Source organism: Macrobrachium nipponense, chromosome 17 (genome assembly GCF_015104395.2).
Source record: "Macrobrachium nipponense isolate FS-2020 chromosome 17, ASM1510439v2, whole genome shotgun sequence".
In the NCBI taxonomy this organism is placed as follows: domain Eukaryota; kingdom Metazoa; phylum Arthropoda; class Malacostraca; order Decapoda; family Palaemonidae; genus Macrobrachium; species Macrobrachium nipponense.
The window spans coordinates 55628860-55654024 of record NC_087210.1 but is presented as its reverse complement, the minus strand read 5'-3'; the positions used below and the strand labels follow the sequence as shown (position 1 = coordinate 55654024).

The following is a 25165-nucleotide window of genomic DNA, read 5'->3' as shown; positions in this document are numbered from 1 at the left end:
GAGGGAGACGCGCGCCCTTACTGCTGATGGACCCGGCGGCCCCGTGCGCCCTCCGCTGTCGGTTTAGGGGGCGCGCTCCAATACATGACCTTAGTGTGGTACTTACGGTCACAGTCCCCTATCCTGCAAAGAGCAATTTTGCAGAGACGACAGAAGAACCGGGTGTCTCTCCTTCTGCCATTCATATGGCACACCCGGCACCGTTTCTGCCTTCGCCCTTCTAAGGCCTCCAGTATGTGATCCCCTGGCTGCAGCCAACAAACAGGGTCCACTACCCGACGAGAAAGCGGTGATGGCGGGGGCCGGCACCCACAGAGGGGCTCGTCAGCAGGGTGTCGTCAGCAGGGGCGGCGGCAGCAGGGGCGTCGTCAGCAGGGGCGGCGGCAGCAGGGGCGTCGTCAGCAGGGGCGGCGGCAGCAGGGGCGGCGGCAGCAGGGGCGGCGGCAGCAGGGGCGTCGTCAGCAGGGGCGTCGTCAGCAGGGGCGGCGGCAGGTCGACCGAAGTTGGCCCTCCTATCTGCCCTTTCCGCTAGGGGCAGATCTGCAGCTCGGGGCAGGGGGTCAGTGATGGAAGGCCACTCATCGGGATCGAAGTTGATGAGGGCATTCCCGGCTACCTCTAGGAACTGTATGTGGGACAACCTCGGAAGATTGTCACCGCGGTACCCACAGTACAGTATGTAGGCATTTTGGAGGGCCAACTGAAGGATGTATTTGAGGAGCTTCTGGGTCCACCTTCTGGTTCTCCTGGCGAAGGGATAATACTGGATGAGCTGATCAAAGAGATCAACTCCTCCCATGTGCCTGTTGTAGTGCCCAATGACGGTAGGACGCTGGACACGAAACTCCTAAAACACAACTCGGCCCTGTCGACGTGTCTTCTTCCGTTGTACGATCTCTTCTTGGATGGGTTCATGACTCGTCGTAATCAATGGGACGAGTCGGACACCCTTCCAACAGATGACGAGACAGCGCCCTTCCGCCGCCACTCTGTCTCTCCTCTTGCCAGGTGTTGCGGATGACTAGCGTACCGTACCTCTTGAGGGAAATCGGGGTCCCACGCACCAACCGAAGGGTACCACTGACGTGCACACCAGCTTCATACAGTTCCTGGGACAGGGATACCGAGTTATAAAAATTATCCATAAACAGGTGATATCCCTGGTTACGGAAACGTCCCACAAGACTGAATACAGTGTCACGCAGCGTGGAAAGACCCCGGAATACACTGAAAAGTCCACGACGTATCCAGTGTTGGCCTCGGTAATAAGAAAAAAATTTCACTCCATATTTCTTCGGCTTCTGGGGTTATACCTTTTATACTAAGACGTCCTTTGTAAGGCATCATCCCCTCATCCAAAGAAAGGTTCTTTCCAGGAACCACGAGATTTCTACACCGATCACAAATGTATTCCAACACTGGGCGCACTAAAATGAGGCGATCACTGTTATTCCGGGGTATGGCCCTTCGGTTGAAGGCATTCAAATACCTGTCCAACGCCAGGAAATTATCACGGGACATAACGCCAGGCACATTGGGCATACATAAAAAATAATTCCTCCTCCAATATTGCCTGACGTCGGAAGCAGGTGTTATACCAAAATAAATGTGGAGCCCCAAAAAATGCGCCATGTCAATGAGGTTGCAACCCCGCCAGTAATAAGACAAGGTCGTCCGTAGTTCATACCGGCAGTACCGAGCGTAGTCCACCGTCTCGTGTACCAGGTATTCCAGCAATTCCCGCATAAGGAACAGCTGGATGAACCCCAAAGCAGTCAGGGGTACTGGTACGGTGAGCCCAGGGGTTGCCGTGAAGGGGTGCAAATTAGGAGGGGTGGGGTCCTCCGTCCACCCCTCGTCACTCTCCGACGACCGACCTTCACCTTGGCTGGCGCGACGAGCCGACCTTCTACGTGCCCGTGCGGGCACGATATTGCACACTACCCTCCCCCATTGGCCCATCACCTTCACTTAGGCCTTCGCTTTCAGTATCGTCATCCGCGATGAAACTAGACCCCATATCCCCATCCTCCCCCTCCTCAGATTCCCCCTCATATGCACTGAAGCCACTGAATTTGAACTCACTTTCGGGATGTGAGCCTCGAACGGACATTGGGGGCATATATTCGTCCTCACTGACATCGGGACTGATATCCTTATCACTCGATGACCATCCGCCATCAAAATGAGGACTTGCGACATGTTCCCGATCAAGCTCCGAAAGATACTCGTCTATGTCCCTTGGTTGGAGGCCTCCGAAATGCCTACGAATGCCCCTAAGGACGCCCACATGCTTCCTAGGGGTAACCAAAGGCATACGATGTGTTCCTGAAACACTTTCATCCACACGTGGCCGCACAGAACGGCCTTGAGGCGCGGGGTCATGCTGGGTGCTTGGCCCTTCGCAAGTATCCAAGTCCAAAACTCTCCTAACACGATCCCTTCCGACAGGTAAAACGCGCCTTTCGCGGTTCACACGTCATTGAGACATCTCTACGAATGTCCTGTAGCAACACAAATGTTCAAAGTCTCGCGCAAGTCCAGAAAAACACTATTCCGACAAAAGTTCGCTCGCGGACGATGCGCCGCTGATGCTGACTGGAGCGAGAAGAAGGCATTTCGCACATACGCACTTGGGTCACGCTTCCAAACAAAACAAGGCCTTGATCCGTGAACTCCCAGCATCCCCCAAGGCGCGTGATTCAAAAGTTTTAGGCTGGTAGGCCTATAAGTATTTTTCCGCGAATTTTAAAAAAACTTTTGTAAAATACGTCCAGTCGGCAGTAAAGGGTTAATTGACAAAAAAATTGATCATGTGTAGGGGCCTTCAGATTATCTTCCTTTAAGGAAGGGTACGAGGGGGCGGAGCCCCCCCTGTCAGGCAACATGTTCTACTAGGTTAGGTTAGGTTAGGTTACGATCCTAACCTATATGCTACTCTTCTAAGATTACCCTCCTTTAAGGGGCTCCGCCCCCGGTCAGGCAACATACTCTACTGGGTTAGGTTAGGTTAGGTTGTTAGGTTTACGATCCTTACCTATATGTTACATTTTTTAAAGATTACCTTCCTTTAAGGTGGGGTACGGGGGGGTAGAGGCCCCCGTTCAGGCAACATGTTCTACTAGTTAGTTTAGGTTACGATCCTAACCTATATGTTACATTTTTAAGATTACCTTCCTTTAAGGGGGGGTACGGGGGGCGGAGCCCCCCTGGTCAGGCAACATGTTCTACTAGGTTAGGTTAGGTTAGGTTGGTTAGGTTACGATCCTAGCCTATATGTTATATTTCTAAGATTACCCCCCCCCCACCCCTGGTCAGGCAACATGTTCTACTAGGTTAGGTTGGTTAGGTTACGATCCAAACCTATATGTTACACTTCTATCTAAGATTACCTTCCTTTAAGGGGTACCGCCCCCCCGGTCAGGCAACATGTTCTACTAGGTTAGGTTAGGTTAGGTTGGTTAGGTTACGATCCTAACCTATATGTTACATTTCTAAGATTATCTTCCTTTAAGGGGGGGTACGGGGGGTAGAGCCCCCCCGGTCAGGCAACATGTTCTACTAGGTTAGGTTAGGTTAGGTTGGTTATGTTACGATCCTAACCTATATGTTACATTTTCTAAGATTACCTTCCTTTAAGGGGGGGTACGGGGGGGGGGGGGGGGTGTGGAGCCCCCCCGGTCAGGCAACATGTTCTACTAGGTTTAGGTTAGGTTAGGTTAGGTTAGGTTGGTTAGGTTATGATCCTAACCTATATGTTATATTTCTAATATTAAACCCCCCCCCCCCCCCCACCCCCCCCCCCCCCGGGTCAGGCAACATGTTCTACTAGGTTAGGTTAGGTTAGGTTATGATCTTAACCTATATGTTCACTTCTAAGATTGCCTTCCTTTAAAGGTGGCCTATGGGGATGGGAGGAGCCCACTGGTTAGGTTACACAATTTTTACAATTGTCCTCAACATTTCTTGTTATGTTCAATCACCCCCTGAACTGGCCACTCTAATCCTTGAGACTTGATAATATTCTATTCATTATTCACTAAAATGGCCTTAGACTTGTACTTGTTAATTTATACTTAAGTACCAGAAGTGTAAATACCAGATGTAAAAAACTGTGTATAGATATATAATATATATTTTCATGTATGTATGGATTATTAACTTTTATTTAAAATATGTGTCCCTAATGTAAGGTTTCATTGCAATATTTTTTACTTTATTAATAATACACGATAACTTTGGTTTCATAAACATCAAAGAGGCTATGTTTGTACGGTTTCACTCCTTGAAACTTGATAATATTCTATTCATTATTCACTAAAATGGCCTTAGACTTGTACTTGATAATTTATACTTAAGTACCAGAAGTGTAAATACCAGAGGTAAAAAACCGTGTATAGATATATAATATATATTTTCATGTATGTATGGATTATTAACTCTTATCTAAAATATGTGTCCCTACTGTAAGGTTTCATTGCAATATTTTTTACTTTATTAATAATACACGATAACTTTGGTTTCATAAACATCAAAGAAGCTATATTTGTACGGTTTCACTCAATATTTGTCAAGTTCAATTACCCCCAAACAGGCCTCCCTCATTTCCTATGTTGTCCACCCATTACAAGACCGTGTTGTTTTTTTTTTCTCTTTCACAAACGTCAATATTTACCCCCCATCCCATCCTCTCTACCCTCTTTCGTGGTCTCCACCCCCCCACCCCTCCTCCTGACAAACTTGCCGGTGTCTCACTTCACTTATCAACCAGCACGATGGCGGAAGCAGTTCCAGGCACCTCCACCTCCTCCGGGCCCATTACTAACTCGACTCTGCTCCGTACATGTGCTAACTGTTTCGTTAGTTATAAGGACTTTTCAGCCTATTACTCGGGGCAGTATGAAAGGTTGATAATATACTGTCAGGATCACGGCCTTTTGAGGAAACAGGGGCCGGATACTCAAAACTTTCAAAGGCGCCTTTTGTGGCAAAGGCGCCGTTCCTGTTGGCCGTTACTCGAAAGGCTCATACTCAAAACACCGAGTGCGCCCCGACATCTTGGAAATATGGCGCCATGAGAGCCTTTGCGCTAGGGCTAGTTAGAGCAGCCTTTGAGGTGGGAAAGGCAACTTTGGGATTGACAACAAGTAAGAAGAGGATGTCTCCTACCTCTTGTATACGTCAATGAACGCCATTATACATATTTTTATTTTGCAAAATACTCTAATTGCTTTGTAATAGTGTGATTTTCCTCTGCAGACGTTAGATTTAAAGTTATTGGATGTGTATTATTTAAAATGATTTCATATATACAATCTAAAATTCCTATATTATAATCTGATTGTTTTGACCTTTAGTTATCGTATATCTTATAAAATGTTCATGTATAATCAATGCTAGAAAAACTATATTTTTTTGTCTTGTTTAATAAATCTCAATACAGAAAATATATCTTTATACTATGTACTATATGCAAAGGTGAAATTATGTATGCAATTTCCCTGCCTCATCACTTCTCATATAAGCACAATAAACATAGGTTAAAGTGGTCTGAGATAAGTACAGTACTACATACAGTGACTCACATTATGAAATAAATGCCACCTAGATACTAATAAGTTATGAAATAAATGAATTTGATGTTCATATTACCTAGATACAAATAGGTTACTGTATCACTGAAGTAACCTTAATAATAGCAGTATCAGTGTAGCCTATCAAATAGTACATTATCTCCAGGAAAGAAATAACATACTAAAGTAAATAAAAAATAAAAACTTACAATAAGGTAGAGGTAACTGAGATCACAGAGGTATCATTTTATACTATTATAAATAAGAAAACATGCTTTATAGCCAAAATAGAGAAATAACATGAAATAGCATTGTAAATAAACAAAAACTGTACCAAACTTGTCACAATAACACGAGATCACAAGAAGCACGATATAATAAGAGTAAATGGAGGAAAAATAAAAAATAAACCTTATTAAATAATGGAGTGATTAGCATAACACAATGAGGTAGTATATTACATTACTCTTAAACAAAAAAAAAACTTACAAAAAAAATAATCTCAATAATGAAGAGGTATATGACATTTATCACATTATGGGCACCCTTGGTATAGGAACATATAAGGCATGGTATATAAAAAAAAAAAAAAAATGATTTTACTACTGTATAGACTATATTAAAAGTACTACCACTTTAAAAAAAAATTATGCATAATGTCTCTTAAGCATATCAGTCATGATTACCATGCTGTCAGCTATTACCCTTACACTTCCATTTAATTCTTTTACACTTTCATTTAATTCTTTTTGATTAGACAATATATCCTGAAAAATATCAGAAACATCTGCCAACACCTCAACTGCTTCTTGCTCCAGTAGGCCCAATCTTACCAAAGCTTCCTCTGAAGGTTCTAGAGCTAAACTTTCATGAGGACCACCACCTCAAAAGATTATAATACAGAAATTAGCTACTGCAGTAACTCTGGAAAAGAAACATCAATGTAATTGTGTAATTATTATTAATGACTTCCCACATCTCTACCTCATCAAAGGAAAAAAAAAGTGACAGATACCATAGATAGAGTACATAACAATTACTTGAGTCACAACTAGGCATGGTTATGTTAGGTTCAGGTTAGCCTAGGTTAAGAATTGGTCTTGTAGATAAGACCCTTTTAAAAATACGGACCCCAGTTTTATCCTTTTGAACAGGTCTCATGTTCGTGTGGGACTGCAATACTTCAAAAGCTCCCTAACTTTTTACCCTAACCTAACCTAAGATTAAATGGTTAACATTCATTTGGGGCAGAAATGCCATATGTACATGAAAAATCTCTTAGAATTGTGTAAAATATATAAAAATAAAATGATCTGGTTAGGCAAGGCATATGTATTGGCAACTTATGCAATACCCACAGGTCTAGGCATATCATCACAGCTTAGGCTAGAACATTCATTTCCAAGCAATATCATAGGATACTTTTGCATAGCCTAACATATAGCCTACTAGGAATATATCATAATTAGCATGACGTTAACAGTAGAACATAAGCCAAGGCCTAGCCAAAACTCGCTTCAATCTAGGTATGTATGGCAATTAGTCTATGCTAAATTAGGGAGGTTGCTTCCTTTTCTTAGCCACAGGGTCCAACGTGCCGCTCTTTAATCGCTCTGCCATCAACAATCAGCTGATATGCTGTTGTATCGTGATTGGTTCTCATTCTCTAGCCACGCTATGATACGCGCGATGTGATTGGCTGGACCATCCAAAGGCGCCTTTGACATAAAGGCAGTCTTTTCGTGCAAAGGCACGTCCAAGGCGCCTTTGAAAATCTTTGTGTATACAATTTCGCCTTCGTCGAAAGGCGCCTTGGGCGAGCCGTTGGGAAAGGCGCCTTTTGTCAAAAGGCACCTTTGCGTAAGGCTTGTTTTGAGTATCCGGCCCCAGGCCTTTGGCCCTCATTGTGGCAACGAGTGTAGGCTTGACCTGCAAAGGAAGGGGTTCAGGTAACACTTAATATTTGTTGATGTTTGGGTTTTACCTCATTATATTTTACAAGTCTAAAGTAGGTTAAGTACTCTGTACCTTAAACATCTATCTATAACATTCAATAATATGCCCGTTCCCTATGTTCTCATGTTTTGAAGTTTATACAGAGTAATTTTAATATACCTATCCACTTACAGGTGTGACAAGTCAGTCCTCTTCTTCTCATTTATTTATGTTAGCGATTTTTTTAGCTATCAGTTGCGAGGACAGAGCTCGGTTTAAGTGACGTAGCCATTAATGATTGGTTCAGCTACTCCAGGGAAATATGTTTTTTTTTTTGTCTTAAGTAAAATTTTTTTTTATAAGTAGGTTTTTTTCACCACGGTTTTATGTTAAACTTTATTTATGTCACTAACCCTACTTTCCATTTCAGGTCATAGTACATTGGTGTATCCGGCAGAAGAAATTAATAGGTGGTCCCGGTACAACTGTTGAGATCGACGAAGCAAAGTTCGGCAAAAGAAAATATAATGTAGGCCGGGTTGTCGAGGGTCAGTGGGTTTTTGGTGGGATATGTAGACAGACCAGGGAGTTTTTTGTGGTACCAGTAAAAAACAGGAGTGCCACAACTTTGCTTACTGTGATTAAGGACTACATTGTACCGGGGACCACTGTTATTTCTGACTGGCGGACGAAGGTTACGCTCACTTGACTGTCAACCATTCCATCAATTTTGTGGACCCAGTAACTGGTGCCCATACAAATACAATTGAAAGGCGGTGGAGGGAACTTCGTGTGGCAAGGCCTCGGTATGGCCGTAGGAGGTACAACTTTGCCGGGTACTTGGCGGTGGCGTACTTTAAAATCCACTTTAACGACCCCAAGACGAGGCTACACGCCTTCGTGAAAGCCGCTGCTGAACTCTATCCTCCACCCCTTTAAGGTAAGGTTCCTAATCTTTAATGTACTTTGTTATATTGTGTTTTAGTGTTACAAAGGTTTAGTCCTTTTGGTGTCTGTGATATTTATTGGGAATTATTTACCATCATATCCCAGTATGGCTTTACCAACTTGTACCTCTGCCTTCCTCTTCTGGTACCCCACCCCGCCCCGGCCCCCTTACCGGACATAAGGCTCCCTGTTGGTTACGTATCCCACACCCGCCCTACTTGCATTCAAATATGGCGGTTTGTTTACGTTTGTTGGCTCCTAACCAACACTTCGAATATCGTTCAGTCGAAGTAGACTATGGCAATTGACGTTTTCCGATGTTATTTTGCTTACTTTACAAGAGTTTAAGGTAATATTTTACTGGTCGCCTGCAACTAATCTGTTAATTACCTTTGAACTTAGTACGTTGCTACATCACACCCCTTGTACTGTCATGTAGTCTTCAAAGGTAAATTACAGTCGACCGAAAAAATATTACTTTAAATTCTTGTTCAGCAGGTAAAATAACATAGGAAAACGTCAACTTCCTTAGTCTACTGTACCGCGGAATGCGGGCTTAGAATTACCAAGCTTTCTTAATACTATAATCATGCAAAAGGCTTCAAATATGACGAAAGCAAAGTGCAGTTAAGTACACTGGCAAATGTATTCTAAAAGATGCCATACCAAAGTAACATGAGCCACCTTTGTTTTGACTATATAACAGCCTTGGAAAAAACAAAGCTAACGCGTAATTTTCCACAGATAAATTTCCTAATCCATTCACCAAAACCGCAGGCCACATATATGCCGGTGGTTAGCAACAGGATATACGCAGTTTCGAGACAACAAAAAAATAATCAATGACTTACCTTCTATGTATCGCAAGGATAACGTAACCAATGACGATCCAAATGAACGAAAATAAAACGATGTTCCACACCAAACCACGAGAAATGCTCCCGGTCAAATGGAGCTGGTTCCTGAGCGTCGATCTACTTTACTTACTAAAACCAATGACACAGGAGACCAGGAAAGAACAACATTTCCCAGACTTAATTATTCCTCATCATTGGGGTTTTGTTTTCTTTACAGTCACTTTTTCCTGGAAATTCTTCTGGAAATTTCGTGGTATTAAATTTTAACTGTGTAGAGCTACTGAAGGATTGAAATGAATTTGAAAATTACCCTTCCACCGATACATATATTAAAATGAGAAATAAAATATCACTGTGGGCTTGTTACATATGAAAAAGTTTCATCTTTTGAATAATAATAATAATAATAATAATATACAATATATATATGCTTACGTACATGAATATATACACACAAACAGATTTGAGAAACAAATCCTCAGCTATGTATGGGTACCTACATTTATTTATTAAATTTCTACAGAAAGCTTACGGGGATCTGCTCGATTCCCCCTTTCGGGAAACAGATTCCCGAAAGTACGTTCGAGAGAGCGTGTAACATCTTAAGATGTTCAATACTTGACCTTCCTCGGTAACCAATGAGTAGATGCTTAAGTTTTCGAAGACAGCAGCTTTTTACAGATATATCTCTCCTTGTTCTTTCGTTTGTTCCGCATGCGGAAGTATCTGGTTTTGCGAGTTCACGATGAACTGCCCAATTACCCCATTTGGCTGTCGGGGCAATTCAAGACAGAAATAACACCAGCACGCAAAGGATCGGGAAGTCTGTCTTTGAAGGAGAGAACGGACTTCCATTGAGGTTGCTATTACAGAAAACGAAACCGAGTTTTGTGAGTAGTTTCGTCAAGACAGATCATATTACTATTTAATTTTGGTATGTTTCCATATGCTTTTTGCATTACAACTATTTTCGGGGTTGCGATATTTGGTGCAGTTGGTCTACATATGGAATCTAGGAACTTCCTTCCTTCTTTGCAAACTAAACTTTGTGGGATACAATTATTATTAAGAACGTTTGTAAAAAAAAAAAAAAAAAAAAAAAAAATCCCTCATGAAGTTCACTTCATGATTAACTTTGTTATTTATTGATTGATTATGATATTTAGGTCTTGAAGACTATGCGCCGTAATGAAGATGAATTAATATGATCAATAATGAATAAGTGAACGACAACATTAGTAAAATTAAATACTGGCTCTATCAATTAAGTTTATATGGTGTTGCTTTTAAATGTGGAAGAGGTGAGTGAATAAGAAAAAAGAAAGTTTCTAGGCAACGATGTCTCAGACATCGAGGAGAGGAATTTTGTTTCCTCTTTCTTGTTCAGTTATTATAAATTTTATTATACTGCTATGCTTGGTAGTCGGGTAGATAAGGATTTACAAGGACACGAGAAGGGTTTATGGAAATGTTGAACGTGTTGCCAACATACAGTCGGTAATAGCTGTGACTAAAATAGAATAGACAGCCTAAAAGACATTTTCTTTCGGCAACTCCGTCTATTTGCTGAAACAATTAATTTCATTGATTGAATATAGAATTTAGGCCAAGGGCCAAGCACGGGGACCTATGAGGTCAATCAGCGCTGAAACGGATATTGACAGTAAAAGGTCTGAAAGGTGTAACAGGAGGAAAACCTCGCAGTTGCGCTATGAGTCAATTGTTAGGAGGGGGTGGAAAGTAAGATGGAAGAATGAGAATATGAAAGGAGGTACAATAAAATGGACGAAAAGCTTGCAGCTAGGGGCCGAAGGAACGCTGCAAAAAACCTTAAGTAATGCCTACTGTGCGCACATAAGTTACACTGACGGCACTATCCCCTACGGCAAAAAATTCCAATTTAAAAAATGTGTAAGTTTATTTAACAATTCTTGAAGTGAAATGAATTTGGTTCTAGTAAGATTTCGAAAGGACCTCTTATTTTCATCTATCTCGTTTACTGCTATTTCAATTGCTTCACTTTGAGGTCAGTTTATCAAGAGACGTTACATCCAACTACAGATACGGCAGTTACTTGTCTAATTAGTATTTTTCAATTCTTCTATTAGATCGTAAGGGTTCTTGATGGTTTATGTATAATAAGTTATGATGAACATGAAAGGCGCTAAGATATTTGCTAGCTTATATGATGGTATGTTATTAGCCGCCAAATATAGCTTTAAAGGGACACGAAGTTTATGTATTTTTGGCAGTCCATAGCATACCTGGCGATTGGCTGCTAGCAGAGGCACATGGCGTTTAGAATATTCTTATCCTGAATGGTCCACTCTTTCAAGAGCTGTAAGGAATCTGTTTAATCTGTCTTCAGTTAATCTTCTTTCTTAAGTGTACTTATCGAGAATCAAATTGTCTTTGCTCTTCGATTGGCATAAACAAATGCCTTCGATAAGGATCTGAAAAGGTACTACCACTTCTAAAAAATGTCCCTGTCATAGTCAAGGACTAAAAAGATAAACATGTTTGCTTCAGTGTTTATTTTCTAAACTTTCCCCGTCTTCAGCTGAAGTCTAACAATTTCCTTGTAGCTTTCAGGTTGAAGGGTGCAGGATTGAAGCTTTGCAGATAACCGCTCTTAGAGACACCAAGGAGGTCTCTCAGTAGGGGCACAGTTATCGATGGGATGGAAGACAGTATAAGGTCCGGACTTGCACTTAAAACAGCAAAGTCTCCCAATGCTCTGAAAAAGGAAAGGAAATACCTTATTGTCTTGCAATATTACTTAAATCTGGAGTAATGCATTCAAGTATTCATGAAAAGCGAATTAAAACTCGTCAACGAAACACTGTTGGCTAGTAATCGGCAAAATGAGTTAGTTATGAAAACGAGAATCCCTTTTCTTTTTGAAACGTGAGTTGTAACGTTTCTTTTTTTCCGAGTCTTAATTGGTTTATAGTGACAACAATGATTAGTGAACAGCCACTTCCTGTCTTACCTGGTATCCCTCGTTGCCACAGCCACTTGCTTTGTACTTGACATCAACGACAGGGTCATCACTTGGCAAGATTTCCTTGTCGAAGAATTTGCACATATTGGTGGCTGTCTCTCCACCCATTGGGTTCACTTGGGGACCAAATTTGTTTTTGACGTGCTAGATAAGTATTAAAATAAACAATAAACATATTTACAACAAAAAGAGCAGGAAAAAATTATGAAAATATAAGATTGCCCAACATAAAAATGAAAATCATAAATATCAGGAAAAGAAAAAGCTTCAAAATAACTGGAATAATGCGATGATTGAAAAGGAGCATCTTGCAGAATATTATTATTATTATGATATCAAAACCAAGCATTCCCCACCTCTAAAAGCTTTCCAGGACAATCCTTCTTAATAGTAGCGCAAGTCCCAAGAAAAGCCCTGGTCTCAAAGCCCTCGAATTCCTTCTCTACAAATCCACTGGTGGTCTTCAGGCGGAAAGACCTTGTTTTGAAGCACCTGGAGGAGAGACAACAAAAAGTAGGGATATTCCTGTCAGCATCAGAAGAAACTCTGTTAGGCTAATGTTTGGAAACCATCGGAGAATGAACGGCTCTGCAAGCACAAGGGAACTGGAAGTCAGGTAGTTCCCCTTAGGACCAGTCGGTTACGTGCTCGATTACCGATCTCAGCGTCAGGGTTTGATTCTCCGCGAAATCAAAGGAATGTATTTTTGGTGATAGAAAATCATTTCTCGATGTGGTTCGGATCCCACAATAAGCTGTAGGTCCCTTTGCTAAGTAATCAATTGGTTCCTAGCCACGTAAAAATATCTAATCCTTCGGGCCAGCCCTAGGAGAGCTGTTAGTCAGCTCAGTGGTCTGGTAAAACTAAGATAAACTTTTTTTATGGACGCCAGGTTCTGTATCGGTTTGAAGAAACTTTAATCGCATAAATTTTTCTTCTTTTGCAAGGAAAAACCAGTTGTGTTTTTATGAACAGCAGAGGCTGAACAAAACCAGATCTTTAAAGGCTGCAAATTCTCTTGTAACTTCACTTGAAAGTCTAAATAGTTAAAAGGTTATCCTAAGGCTAACAAGGACTTTACTGACTTATTTTGTTTAGTATTTTATTGCCTTATTCACAGTAAGTTTGTGCGGTAAACTTCCGCTGAGAGAAAATGAAGGGACATTTGAAGAATAATCATACGGCTTACTCCAAATCAATTGTCAAATCCACACTTTCATAACAGAGAAAATAAAAAATACATTTTTCTCAATACCTTATATTATCTCTCCTCCCAATATTAGCTGTGAGCGCTTTGGGTATGATCTAAAGATGCGTATTCGAAGGATCGGTAACTAACTTTCGAAGGGTATCTTGGCTCATATAACTTAACACCATCGGTAATATATTGTTCAGCACTTACATACGTTGGAGGCCCAGTCTTGGTGGCCTGATGAGTCTCAGTACATACGTGAAACGTTATTCTAACTGACAGGCATCCATTGCAACCCTGATATTATAGGAATAATCCTGCCCGGGTGAGAGATGTTGCCGCAGATTTCCTTGTCTTGAGTCGATAATGATTAACGAGTTTCTTAAAAATACACCCCATTTTCCATGAATACTGGGACATTATTGAACTTTTAAATAATTTATCTGCGTGATAAGGAATGGCCAAGATATACTGATAAATCAAAATACACAAATTGGCTTGATTCCAAATTAAAAGTCAGCGACAAAAAACAAGCCAAAACTCACGTGCGTTTTGCAGATGCCATATGCAGCCCCAGTGTCACTGCTACGAGCACAAATGTAGATGGACGAAGAAGCATGTTGATCTGTGTATTAAAAGAGAAATGTATTCGCACACAAAACTACAAGCACAAACACACGTGTATATCATACACACACACACACACACACAATTATATACATATGAACAACATGATCACGAAATATATAAATATATATACGATATACATACATATATATATATACATACAATATATGTATATAATATATATAATATATATAGACATACTATATATATATATATATATATATAGAGTATGATATGCCATTAGTATCTAGTTTCGAATAACAGTTCATTGAAGTTAAAATCACTCGATGTCATGTTGGCAACTTCGCAGTTATTTGATGAAAAAGTCAGTCAGTATATACTTAACTTCGGTTTTACTTACTGCTACAGAAGTCAATACCTGATGAAGAAGTCAGCGACGACCAAGTTGCTTTACGTCGATCGAACTACAAAGGACTCGAGCCGACGGCCACTTTTATATCGACGGTTCGTCGTCAGTTCCGCTAAAATCTACTCAGACTGAGACCGAAAGACAAGATAATGTTGGGCAGTGGCGATCAAGTGAATTCCTGAGATATGATCCGGGAAAATGCCGAGATCCGTCATCTTGTTGTCACACTGGGGATGCTCTAGTCTATTTGCTTCATGGTTGTGAATAGACAAGCACCCCCCACTCGTTTTGATGAACGATTTAATGTTAAAATGTCTCTTGACTTATATAGTCAGACTGGATATCCTTCTGTCTGTCTGTCTGTCACTCTATCTATATCGTATTCTACTTGTTTCTCGACAGAAGTGAAAACATTAAATAGGGCTATGCTATTATACTATGAAATTTAATCTGAAGGAAATAAAGAAAAAAAAAAATATAATATATATAATATATATATATATATATATATATATATATATGGGCTATAGTTTTATTTATGGCAAAACGCACACCTTTCACTGCATAAAAATTCTTCTATTTTCTTTAATTGATCTGAATCAGAAGATGAAAGATTTCTCAGAACTTGTCAGAATTGTTCCTTTGCTTCCTAACGTTTTCCATCGACATCATTGAAGCCTGACAGCCCAGATGTTGCCCTCCCCTGTCATCTGACCTAAAGCTCCTCAGGTCACACCCCCCCAAAGACCTCTAAAATGCCAGTGGCGCAGCTCGGTAGACAGATTGTTCTGTTTCCATCTGTGAATTTCACTTTGAACGTCATGAAAGCCGCCGACCATTTCCACCACAGATTGATTGATTGCCCTTTTAGACCCAATTGGCCACATGAGCTTTGACCGGAGGTGAATACTGATCCTAGGGTTTCCTTTCTTTCATCACAAAACAGATGATTTGTTCGTGTTGTTTCCTCCAGTCTAAATGAGTTGGAAATAAAAAAACAAGTTCGGCGCAATCGAGTTTTAGTATGGCATATGAAACTCAGTCACTGTCACAAACTTTCAGCCACGGCCCCGTGGCGGCGTTTTCGCAAGCTGACCGAATCGAAATTTAAAAATACACCTTTGAGGATCTAGAAGAGTCTCTCGACGACCCGCAGTCTTCGAATGACACCATTACAAGTCTCTCGTTGCGTTGCAATATAAAACTCTCAGCCACAACCAGGTATCACTCAGTTGCTCCCCAGATGCGGTTAAGTGGCAATGCGCCGGCAGCGCCTCCGGAGTTGTATGTATGTAGGGTGTTTTTTTTACGTTGCATGGAACCAGTGGTTACTCAGCAACGGGACCAATGGCTTTACGTGACTTCCGAACCACGTCAAGAGGGAACTTCTATCACCAGAAATACACATCTCTCAATGGAATGGCCGAGAATCGAACCCGCGACCACCCAGGTGAGAAGCAAACACCTAACCAACCACGCCACTGAGGCGCTTACCTCCTCCGGAGTTGATTCTACTTGTAATACTGGTACCTCTAGCGGTGTCAGACGCACGGGTATGGTCAACTTTAACCTTAAATAGAATAAAACCTACTGAGGCTGGAGGGCTGCAATTTGATATGTTTGATCACTGTAGGGTGGATGATCAACATACCAATTTTCAGCTCTCTAGTCTCAGTAGTTTTTAAGACCTAAGAGGGAAGTGAACCAATAACCTTCAAGTTAAAGATACCACTGCTACTATTTATATATCACAATATTAAAACCAAAATTGCCCACTAATATCGAATGCACTATACCTTGAGAATATTATTTAACCAGGTACGATGAGAGTACCTACAACGACCACGATTCGAACCCATAATTCTAGGCCAGTACATAAGAGACATTGAGTCGGCGCATTCAGCCATCGAGTGTGATTCGCTTTACTTGTCAAATTTAGGTTCTGTTCTTAGAGTCCAAATCAACCATTTCTACTATGTTGGAGATAGCTTAGTACTAAGTGTATGAAATTCTCTGATATTATACTATAAAAATCCAATTGATATCAAATTTATGCACTAGGCCTTGAAAAAAATTACATTAAAGGAAATCTACATATGGTGGTGCTCTTACCCTCCCTCAGGATTCGACCTTGCATTGCTCTCCTTCTTCCAGCAATTCTACCTTTCAAATTCAGACCGAACTACATAAATTGTGCGTGAAATAAAGTAATAACAAAATTACTAAAACTAAATATCTAAATAAGTCAAAAGAGAAGAAAAGAACAATAATGAAAACACGAAAATAATGATTTTATGTGGTTAAGATGAACACAACTATAAAAGGAAGGATGAAAAAATTATGCACTAGAAAATTTAGTTGCCAACATACATATATTTAAATATATTATATATATATATATATATATATATATATATATATATATATATATATATATATATATATATATATACATACAAGGTGTTTCGAAATTAGAGACCACCGCCCCCCAAATACAGCATAAACTAAAATTGATATGGACAAAAACAAAAGTAATTTAGAACAGGTATTTATTTAAGTTTCTCTCTGAGTATTTAATATTTTGTGTGGCCTCCATCTGCCTGTACCACAGCCTGCATTCTTGAGGAGTATGATTTCAGCAAATCACAATAAAGCCGAGACTCAAACTCCATTTCCCCTGAGGACTTCGGTCACCACTCTTCGCAGGTCATCGAGGCTTGGTATACCAACATAGTTCACTGTGCGCGCTTCAACATGATCTTTTAAGATAATACCAGTGTTTTCACACACATTAAGGTCAGGGGAGCTACCTAGAAATTCACTTGAGAAGAAATCGATACCACTGTTTCGAAGCAGCTCCTGTGTCTGAAGAGCCTTGAAACATGGTGCCCTATCATGCAAAAATGTGACTTCTTCAACATATAACACATTTTCAGGACCTTTGAGGAAAGGAAATACTCCACAGTATGCACAGTTTCTCTGAGGTATTCGCCATTCCATGACTGTCCTTTTTCTTCATGATCACATTAACCGTTTGGCTGTGAAACAGAAAAATTCCCAAACATGCGGGAAATTTCACAACTTGGCGATAGCGCATATCATCGCTGATATCATCCAACTTTGCAGCCCAAATGATGTCATTTTTATGATTTGGCTTCCTGACTGTGTAAATGAAGAATTTTATGATAAGGCAACATGGAGAAAGTCAGCTTCATCCAATCTTTAAGAAATGAACCACAAAACCATGCACGGTCTTCTCCCTGTTGCCGAGTGATGTTGGGCTATTGCTAAATACATTAAATGGCTTTACACCAGATTTTTTCAACTCACGATATACAGCACTATAACTTCTCTTCTTTCCCTTCTTTGTTTCTAGTTCAAGCGCCAATTTATGTAAAGACTTTCTTGGTCTACTCACTGCCTCAGCTAAGATGTCTTTTGAAGGACATCAGGCATTCCAAGATTCTCACTCTTATCGCGATGACAGTCATATGGATTTTTGTTCCAGTTTCTTTTAACATAGGATTAATCTCTTTTAATGTATTTAGCTATTCAGGAATGTGAAATAAAGGATGTGCCAGCATCCCTGGCCTCTCTGAAGGTTATAGCCCAGATTCGGTCAATCCATCTAACTTCCTCCTAGTCGTTCGCCATGGCTGTATCTAACTCCGTCACTCAGTCTGAAAATACAAGAAATGTCAAATGAAAAATATCTTAATAGAAACTTAAGATAATGTACTTGGAGATAGGCTATAGCAGAATACTTCATAACTTTCCATTTGTTTTGTGGAGGGGGTTCTCTAATTTCGAAACACCTGGCATATATATATATAATCTAGATATATAGATAATATATAATAATTTATATATTATATATATATTAGGGCTTGTGCCTTGTATGATAAGGCGCCCTATGAGGTAATGTTAGACTAGCGATAAACTTACGCTAAGTCGGTTGGTATTGCACTTCCATCTTCAATGGAGTGTCTGGGGTTTTGTAGATCACTTACGAAGTCGGTATTATCTTTACGACGATGTGTTAAACTCATGGTTCGGTGAGGTTCTTGTAGAAAACACAAGGTATAAAAATAGTATATTCTTCTGAAGTTTTACATGATGAAGATCAGGTATGATTGTACAAGTCTTCTAATAACGATAGCTTGATCGCTTCTGCCAATGATGATGGCTAATCCTATTCCTCTACATGATAAAGCTTAGGTAAAGAGGTACAGGTCTTCTAATGACGATAGCTAACTCTGTTCTGCCTGTCTACCATCTCTGTTACAAGTATGAAGGAACAGACAGTAGTTCGAACATATGAACATACTTACAAATGACATAGTTTTCATACGAACACACAATCAATGAGACACGCTACAGATCACGTAGGCGGTAGTTGTCTCAAGCAGGGAGCTTGGACTAATGTTTATAAACAATTGAATGACTACAGGTGACGGCATGTTATCTTAGCCTACATACTTATTGTATACGTCATCTTTAGCGTCTCTAGTCTGATCACATTCCTGCAAGCAATCTGGTTTGACCTCTTTAGTTTTAGACTTTTATATATATGGGACTAACATTCCATATTTTATTATGTAAACACTTACATCAGCTCGGTCAGCTACCAAAACCAACTACTGAATATTAACTCAAAACTTGACTTGCATTTGACTTATAGGAGTGTGATACAGACACTATGTGAATATATATATATATATAAGTAAATAAAAATTCATGGTGTACATGAATTGATTCAAGTAATAAAATATAAAACAATGATATTGGTAAATAATAGTGATCACATGATATATATAATGATACAGTTTTTCACTTCATTTCATTAAGATACATATGCTACAGAAAATACTAATGTACTCTGACAATTGCATAGAATGAAGATTAACATGATAAAAATCATATTTTAACTGATAAAAAATTTCATATATGAATTGATAACATTATTAATGTTTATGCTGATTGATTCGTTGATTTTTATGCTAAATGTTATATATCTGATTAGTAATTCATATACTAACTCATAAATAACTGCAGATATTGGTAAGATAAAAGGTAACATATTGATTAGAGGCTACCTGATTTGTTTATACATATGTATATGGATTCATATAATTATGATTAATATATGTGCACTTTAAATAGATTCCTATTGCGTACACGCAAAGATATATTTCGATTCTGTTATTTATGATCATTTATATAAGAGATTCCTATTGCGTACACGCAAAGATATATTTCAACTCTGTTATTTATGATCAATTATATATAGGATACATTTATATATATAGGATACATGACCGAGGTTATACTACTTCACTTTTAACTAGCTTTCGAACAACTTTTCGTCCATTACACAGTTCCAGACAACCACCTATAGCCACTGAAACGGCCTTTTTCAATGGTTAAAACAAGGGGAAAATTTGCCTGGGCGGGTCCAACGTTCTATTTTTGCGCTCATACTTATTCTCTGCATCCTAAGCTACACGATTACGTTCGCGATGAATAAAAAAAACATCCCAGCACGAGTCCTTCGCCAGCAAAGTAGAGTTGAATATCCTTCGGGTCGTAATTGTCGGAAGTATGTCCCTTTTTGTAGTCGAATTCCGACAGCAGCTGGAGCGTTCCGCATTAAAACGAGATTAACGACGAGATACGGTGTCGGTCGAAGAAGTCCATGAAAATCCTTTCACATTGTAGGCGGTTGTTACTTGACTGTAGTCGTCCGCTGCGACGAACGATTTTTTGTTTAGTTGCGATGTGAACTCTCGTACTGCAGGATACTGTAACCAGGTTCCATTAATCAGCCTGCAAGTGAAATTATACTTGTCACAAGGGCAAAGTAAATTCAGACGACATCCAAATACAGGGGAGGGGAGAGAGCCATTTAGACCAGACTTAACCCACATGAATTCGCGGATATTCGGAATTCAAAGAGTCCGCTGTACAAACTTTTTTATCCATGGCATTAACAATGAGTGAACCTATCCAGGTCTATGATGACTTGTAAAAAATATCCATAATTATAAAAAATAAATAGATATCATTACGAATCTCAAAGAAAATTCGATATTACTGGTAGTAAGTTACTAGACAAAGAAGTGGAAAACGGAGCTAATTGTAAGATTGCCAGGCAACATAAGAGTCAAAGAGAAGATTAATCTGATTCTATGTGCCCTAACAAAAGTTTCATATTCAATTTTCTCGTGCGCATCCTCTGAGGTTAACTATTAAAACATTATTAATAGGTAGGAGATGCAACGAAAAACCCACTATGTAACTAATTTCTATATAAACTTTGGGTTTTTCAAGAAAATGTGACATTTTCCCATGAATGTTTTACTTGAATTGTAATAGGCTAATGTTGCAAGTAAATATTTCATATATACATATCTTGATACTTCTAATGTCTATGAGGTTCAGAAAAAAAAAAATTAATTCATTTTGTTGTTATAGAAATTCTATTTGCTTATATTGTTCATTAATTTTAAAATTGATTACAAGTCCTTAACTAATTGCATTACACACACGGATAAGAATATGTTATGTGGGCCTGTCATGTGACCTATGAACCACATGTGAAGTTCATGAACTAAGCATTCCTTTCTCCAGTCAATCTGCTTTTGCAAGCAGAGACGACACACAGATGAAGCCTGTAAGCAGATTATTGAGGTTAAAAGGAACAAATGCTGATACGGCAATGATGACGTCGTCACTTGGCAGGAGATTGCTCTCAGCCAGCTAAGAGTTACGTTACTTGCTGTAAGAGATACGACTTTAGTATTTTCAAATGATATTTTAGTGTTTTAATTCTCCACCCGCATGAGAAGAATGTCTGAAAAAAAAAAAAACAACAGTACCAAAATTGAACAATATATTAGTTTCATGTTGGCATTATGTTAAATAAATATTCCTTATTCAAACTATATGAAAAAGGTTTCCATACAAATTCTATATATATTATTAGCCCTGTATAAGATTCATATAGGATTATTCCATAGATAACATTTTCACTTCTAGACTTCCAATGACTTTAAAATCTCTTTTATTTTATTTTATTTATTTTATTTATTATTATTTTATTTATTTATTTATTTATTTAATTTCTTTTTTTTTTTCATTGACTACGAATATAAATCACCGGGACAGACAATATGTCAGTAGATTTTGGATATGTGTTTGACTTTTAGCTTATTTGTCATTACTAAAGCGTTAAGTTAGAGTTCAAATCTTTACGCATATATATTTGGATATTTAATTATCTATGGTTACGTTTTGCTTATTGATTTTATCGTGATTCCTTTTTTATTATAATTTGTAACCCTTCCGACTTCTTACGGAGTGTATTATATTGACTCCACTTGTATCCATATTTATTTATTTTTTTTATATTTATATTTATTTATTTATATATTTTTTATATATATTTGATAAATTAATGGTTGGCTTGAATATGTGGAAAAGTGTTCTAGCGACGTACCGTATAAGGCTACTTGCGGCATCAATTCTATAGATACAAGATATATATGATAAAGGTATTTAAAACCGCGAGAACCGCTATAATCCAGTTCGGATGCCAACATCACGAGTTGTAACTCGTAAGACATTGACACTTCCTATTTAATTATCAGTTATTCTACCAAACCGATTGACTCTGGGTGATAAAATATATTATTGGTTTTCTTAATGGAAAGGAATTCACACAACGTGTTAAGGAGATTATTATTGATTTACACCACCCGAGTCACAGATTATTATGTGTTGAATTCCATATTTACTGATTTAGCACTCATAAATATTCCTAACGCACTCAATTGCGGTGTTTGTTTTTAGTGCTATTAATTCTATATAACGTGTCAAGGAACTATTAACACTAAGAAGTGTTTATTCCCTCTGTCAGACTCGTAATTCTGTTAATAATTCTACGTATATTCTTTCAAGGATTGATTTGGCACAGGATAGGCCCTTAACTGACAGGTGTCTTAGTGTGTCCCTTGTTTTCATGACACGTGTTACAATCAGTTATGTGCTTTTTATATCTGTAAGCACTGTAGGCCAGTAAAATAGTGATTTGGCTTTCTGTGACATAATAGGAACCCTGGATGACGGAATGCAACCAGTTTAGGACGATTGGTATGAAAGAGATTATTACTACTACCTGGTCGTTAGTCATCTGCTGTGTTCTTCGGGTTTACCTCGTCACAGACCTACATATAATATTACATTCGATTACATTATTCTGATACACATACTTTAAATATACTTTTGCTTTAGGGTTTCTGCTCGAAGTGTTTATTGGTTTGCTTAGCCACTGACCCTGTTTCCGTTTCGAAGTGTTTATTGTTTGGTGTTTATTGCTGCTGACTCTGTTTCCGTTCGAAGTGTTTATTGTTTGGGTTATGTCTGTTGACTCTTGCTTTGTTCAGTTTGTAACAGTTCTGCGCTCCAACCCAGATATGCAATGCTCGCGATCTCTTGGTTTAAGGAATTTTCTTGTTTAGATACGGTTTTAACAATAGGCACGGATATTTCTATATTTTTTAGTCTAATTAATGGTTCTTTGCAGTATGGTGCGGGATTTTGCGGGATAATGCGTCAGCTATGATAATTGCTTTCCCAGGTAGATATCTTATCTTGGCTCCAAAGACCTGAATGATCATTTGTCACCGAGTTCCTTTTGGACTGTGATTAAAGCCTTTGAAAAACTAGGTAAAGGACTCATGTTCAGTAAGGACTTTATCAGCTTAGCCATAGATTATGAACTTAAAATGTACTAGTGTTAAAGATACCTAGCCCTTCCTTGCCTATTACTGCATATTTACTTTCAGAGGGCTTTAGTTTACGTGAATAAAAAGCTATAGGGAAGAACTGTTTATCATATTACTGAAGTAATACCCTCTTACCCCTTGGTCTGAGGCGTCTGTTGCAATAAAAAAAAATTCCTTATTTAAATCAGGGATTTTTAAGTTAGGTAAGCTGCATTATTCCGCTTTTAAGATATCGAACGCCTGTTGATGCTTTTTAGACCATAATCAATCTACGCTCTCTTCGTAAGATCTGTTAAAGGAGCTGTCATGATTGAAGAGTTACATATTTACATACGATTGTAATACCCACTAAAGCGCAAAAGTGCTGTATCCCCCTTTTACGTTAATAAGTACCGGAAAGTTATGAATAGCCGACACCTTACCATGGACTACTTTTAAGACCTTGACCAGACACATAAAACCTAGATAAACATGTTCGGTTTTAAAAAAACTCACATTTAGATATTTTACTCTGAGATTATTTGTCTTTGTCTCTGTAGCACTAGCTCTACTTTATGTGAATGTACTTCTAAGGTATTAGAAAAGATTACAAGATCATCCATATAGGCATGTAGGTTATCCCCTAAAAGTCTCCAAACACTATATTGTAATTGGGGCGCAACGTAAGCCGGAGGCATACGTAAAAATTGATAATGTCCCCCTGGGTTTTTTTGTGCTGAAAACGGTGTATGAGGTACAATCACTTAGGTAATGGTATCTGGTAAAAGCATTTAAGTAAGTCCAAGTTGGTGAAAAAAAAATTTATTCTAACCTAACAGAGATAAGATGTCGTCGGTACATCGCACTGGAAACTATCGGAAGTCGTTTCCTTGTTTAAGCGACAGTAATCTGCGCAGATACGCCAAGTCCGATCTTTTATGGCATGACGTTTGAGGGAAAAATTATATGGGCTTATTTGATTTCCTAATGGCTCCTATTACTAACATTTTTCAACTTCGTCATTTATCTCTATTTTAAAATTTCATTGAGAATCTATACGAAGGTACGTAAATAGCTTTATGTTTGTCCTTAGACCGTGTTTTGTTTTCAAGGACATCCGTTTTTCTCCCAGAGATCACTCGCTAGTGGAGAAACTTCCTGGTATTCAGGTAGAAGATAAAAAAAAATTCTGCTGAATCACCTCTGCTTGAATGACTTTACGGATATTACTTTAGATAGATTATCAGAGAGATTCATCACGACTGGTTGGGCGTGATTAAAAATTAGCAACAATAAAAAATGCGATATTTATAACTTCCGTATCCACGATATGTATACTTTTAGGGCTTTGTTCGCGGAAATCGTTATATTCAGAGTGTCGGGAAGGATTAAAATTTCATTTCCCAGCAAAGTCTTTTTACACGCACTAAGACATTCGAGGGTGCATGCTTCTCGAGATTTTGCGTGCAAAGTACGACTGCGGTTGTAGGGAGAATTACTGTTGGGTCATTTGAACAATGTTACGATTTATGAGACAAATGTAGTTAACCTTCCTATATAAGTTATTATTTGATTAACTGTCTCATTTTTGTTCAAACGGATTTTACTATGTTTGAAGGTTTATAGGATTTTCCTTTGATAAACACGCCTTATTTTGCAGGATGTAAGATAATATTTTGTATACCCCTAGATGAATCTTACAATTACACTAGATACAGATCAATGTTTTTTAGAACTATAGAGGTATCTGTAAGCGCTCGCTTATCCGGACTTCTCATTAGGGAAGTTCGAACAACAGACGGTGAGTCCGTAAATACAAGATATTACGTGTATTAAAGAAATAAACAAGATATTCTAATTTTTACGGCGCGTACAGTCGGGCTTAATCCACCAG

General features: G+C 38.9%; 2 protein-coding genes across 2 annotated transcripts in view; both read right to left on the bottom strand.

Moving 5' to 3' along the window:
- The window catches only part of LOC135195916 (uncharacterized), a 265806-nt gene that overhangs the window by 31719 nt on the left and 208922 nt on the right, over positions 1-25165 (bottom strand). Inside the window, exon 2 of the mRNA XM_064222420.1 lies at positions 14055-14134. Within this exon, the coding sequence (XP_064078490.1) occupies positions 14055-14134 (80 nt within the window). The remainder of the gene's footprint in view (positions 1-14054; positions 14135-25165) is intronic.
- LOC135196469 (uncharacterized) lies at positions 11833-13694 on the bottom strand. Its single transcript, XM_064223322.1, has 4 exons — positions 13657-13694; positions 12674-12809; positions 12306-12461; positions 11833-12050 (listed from the first exon to the last, which is right to left on the bottom strand). Exons 1-4 carry the CDS (start codon positions 13692-13694, stop codon positions 11946-11948), a joined length of 435 nt encoding a protein of 144 aa, XP_064079392.1. The 3' UTR covers positions 11833-11945.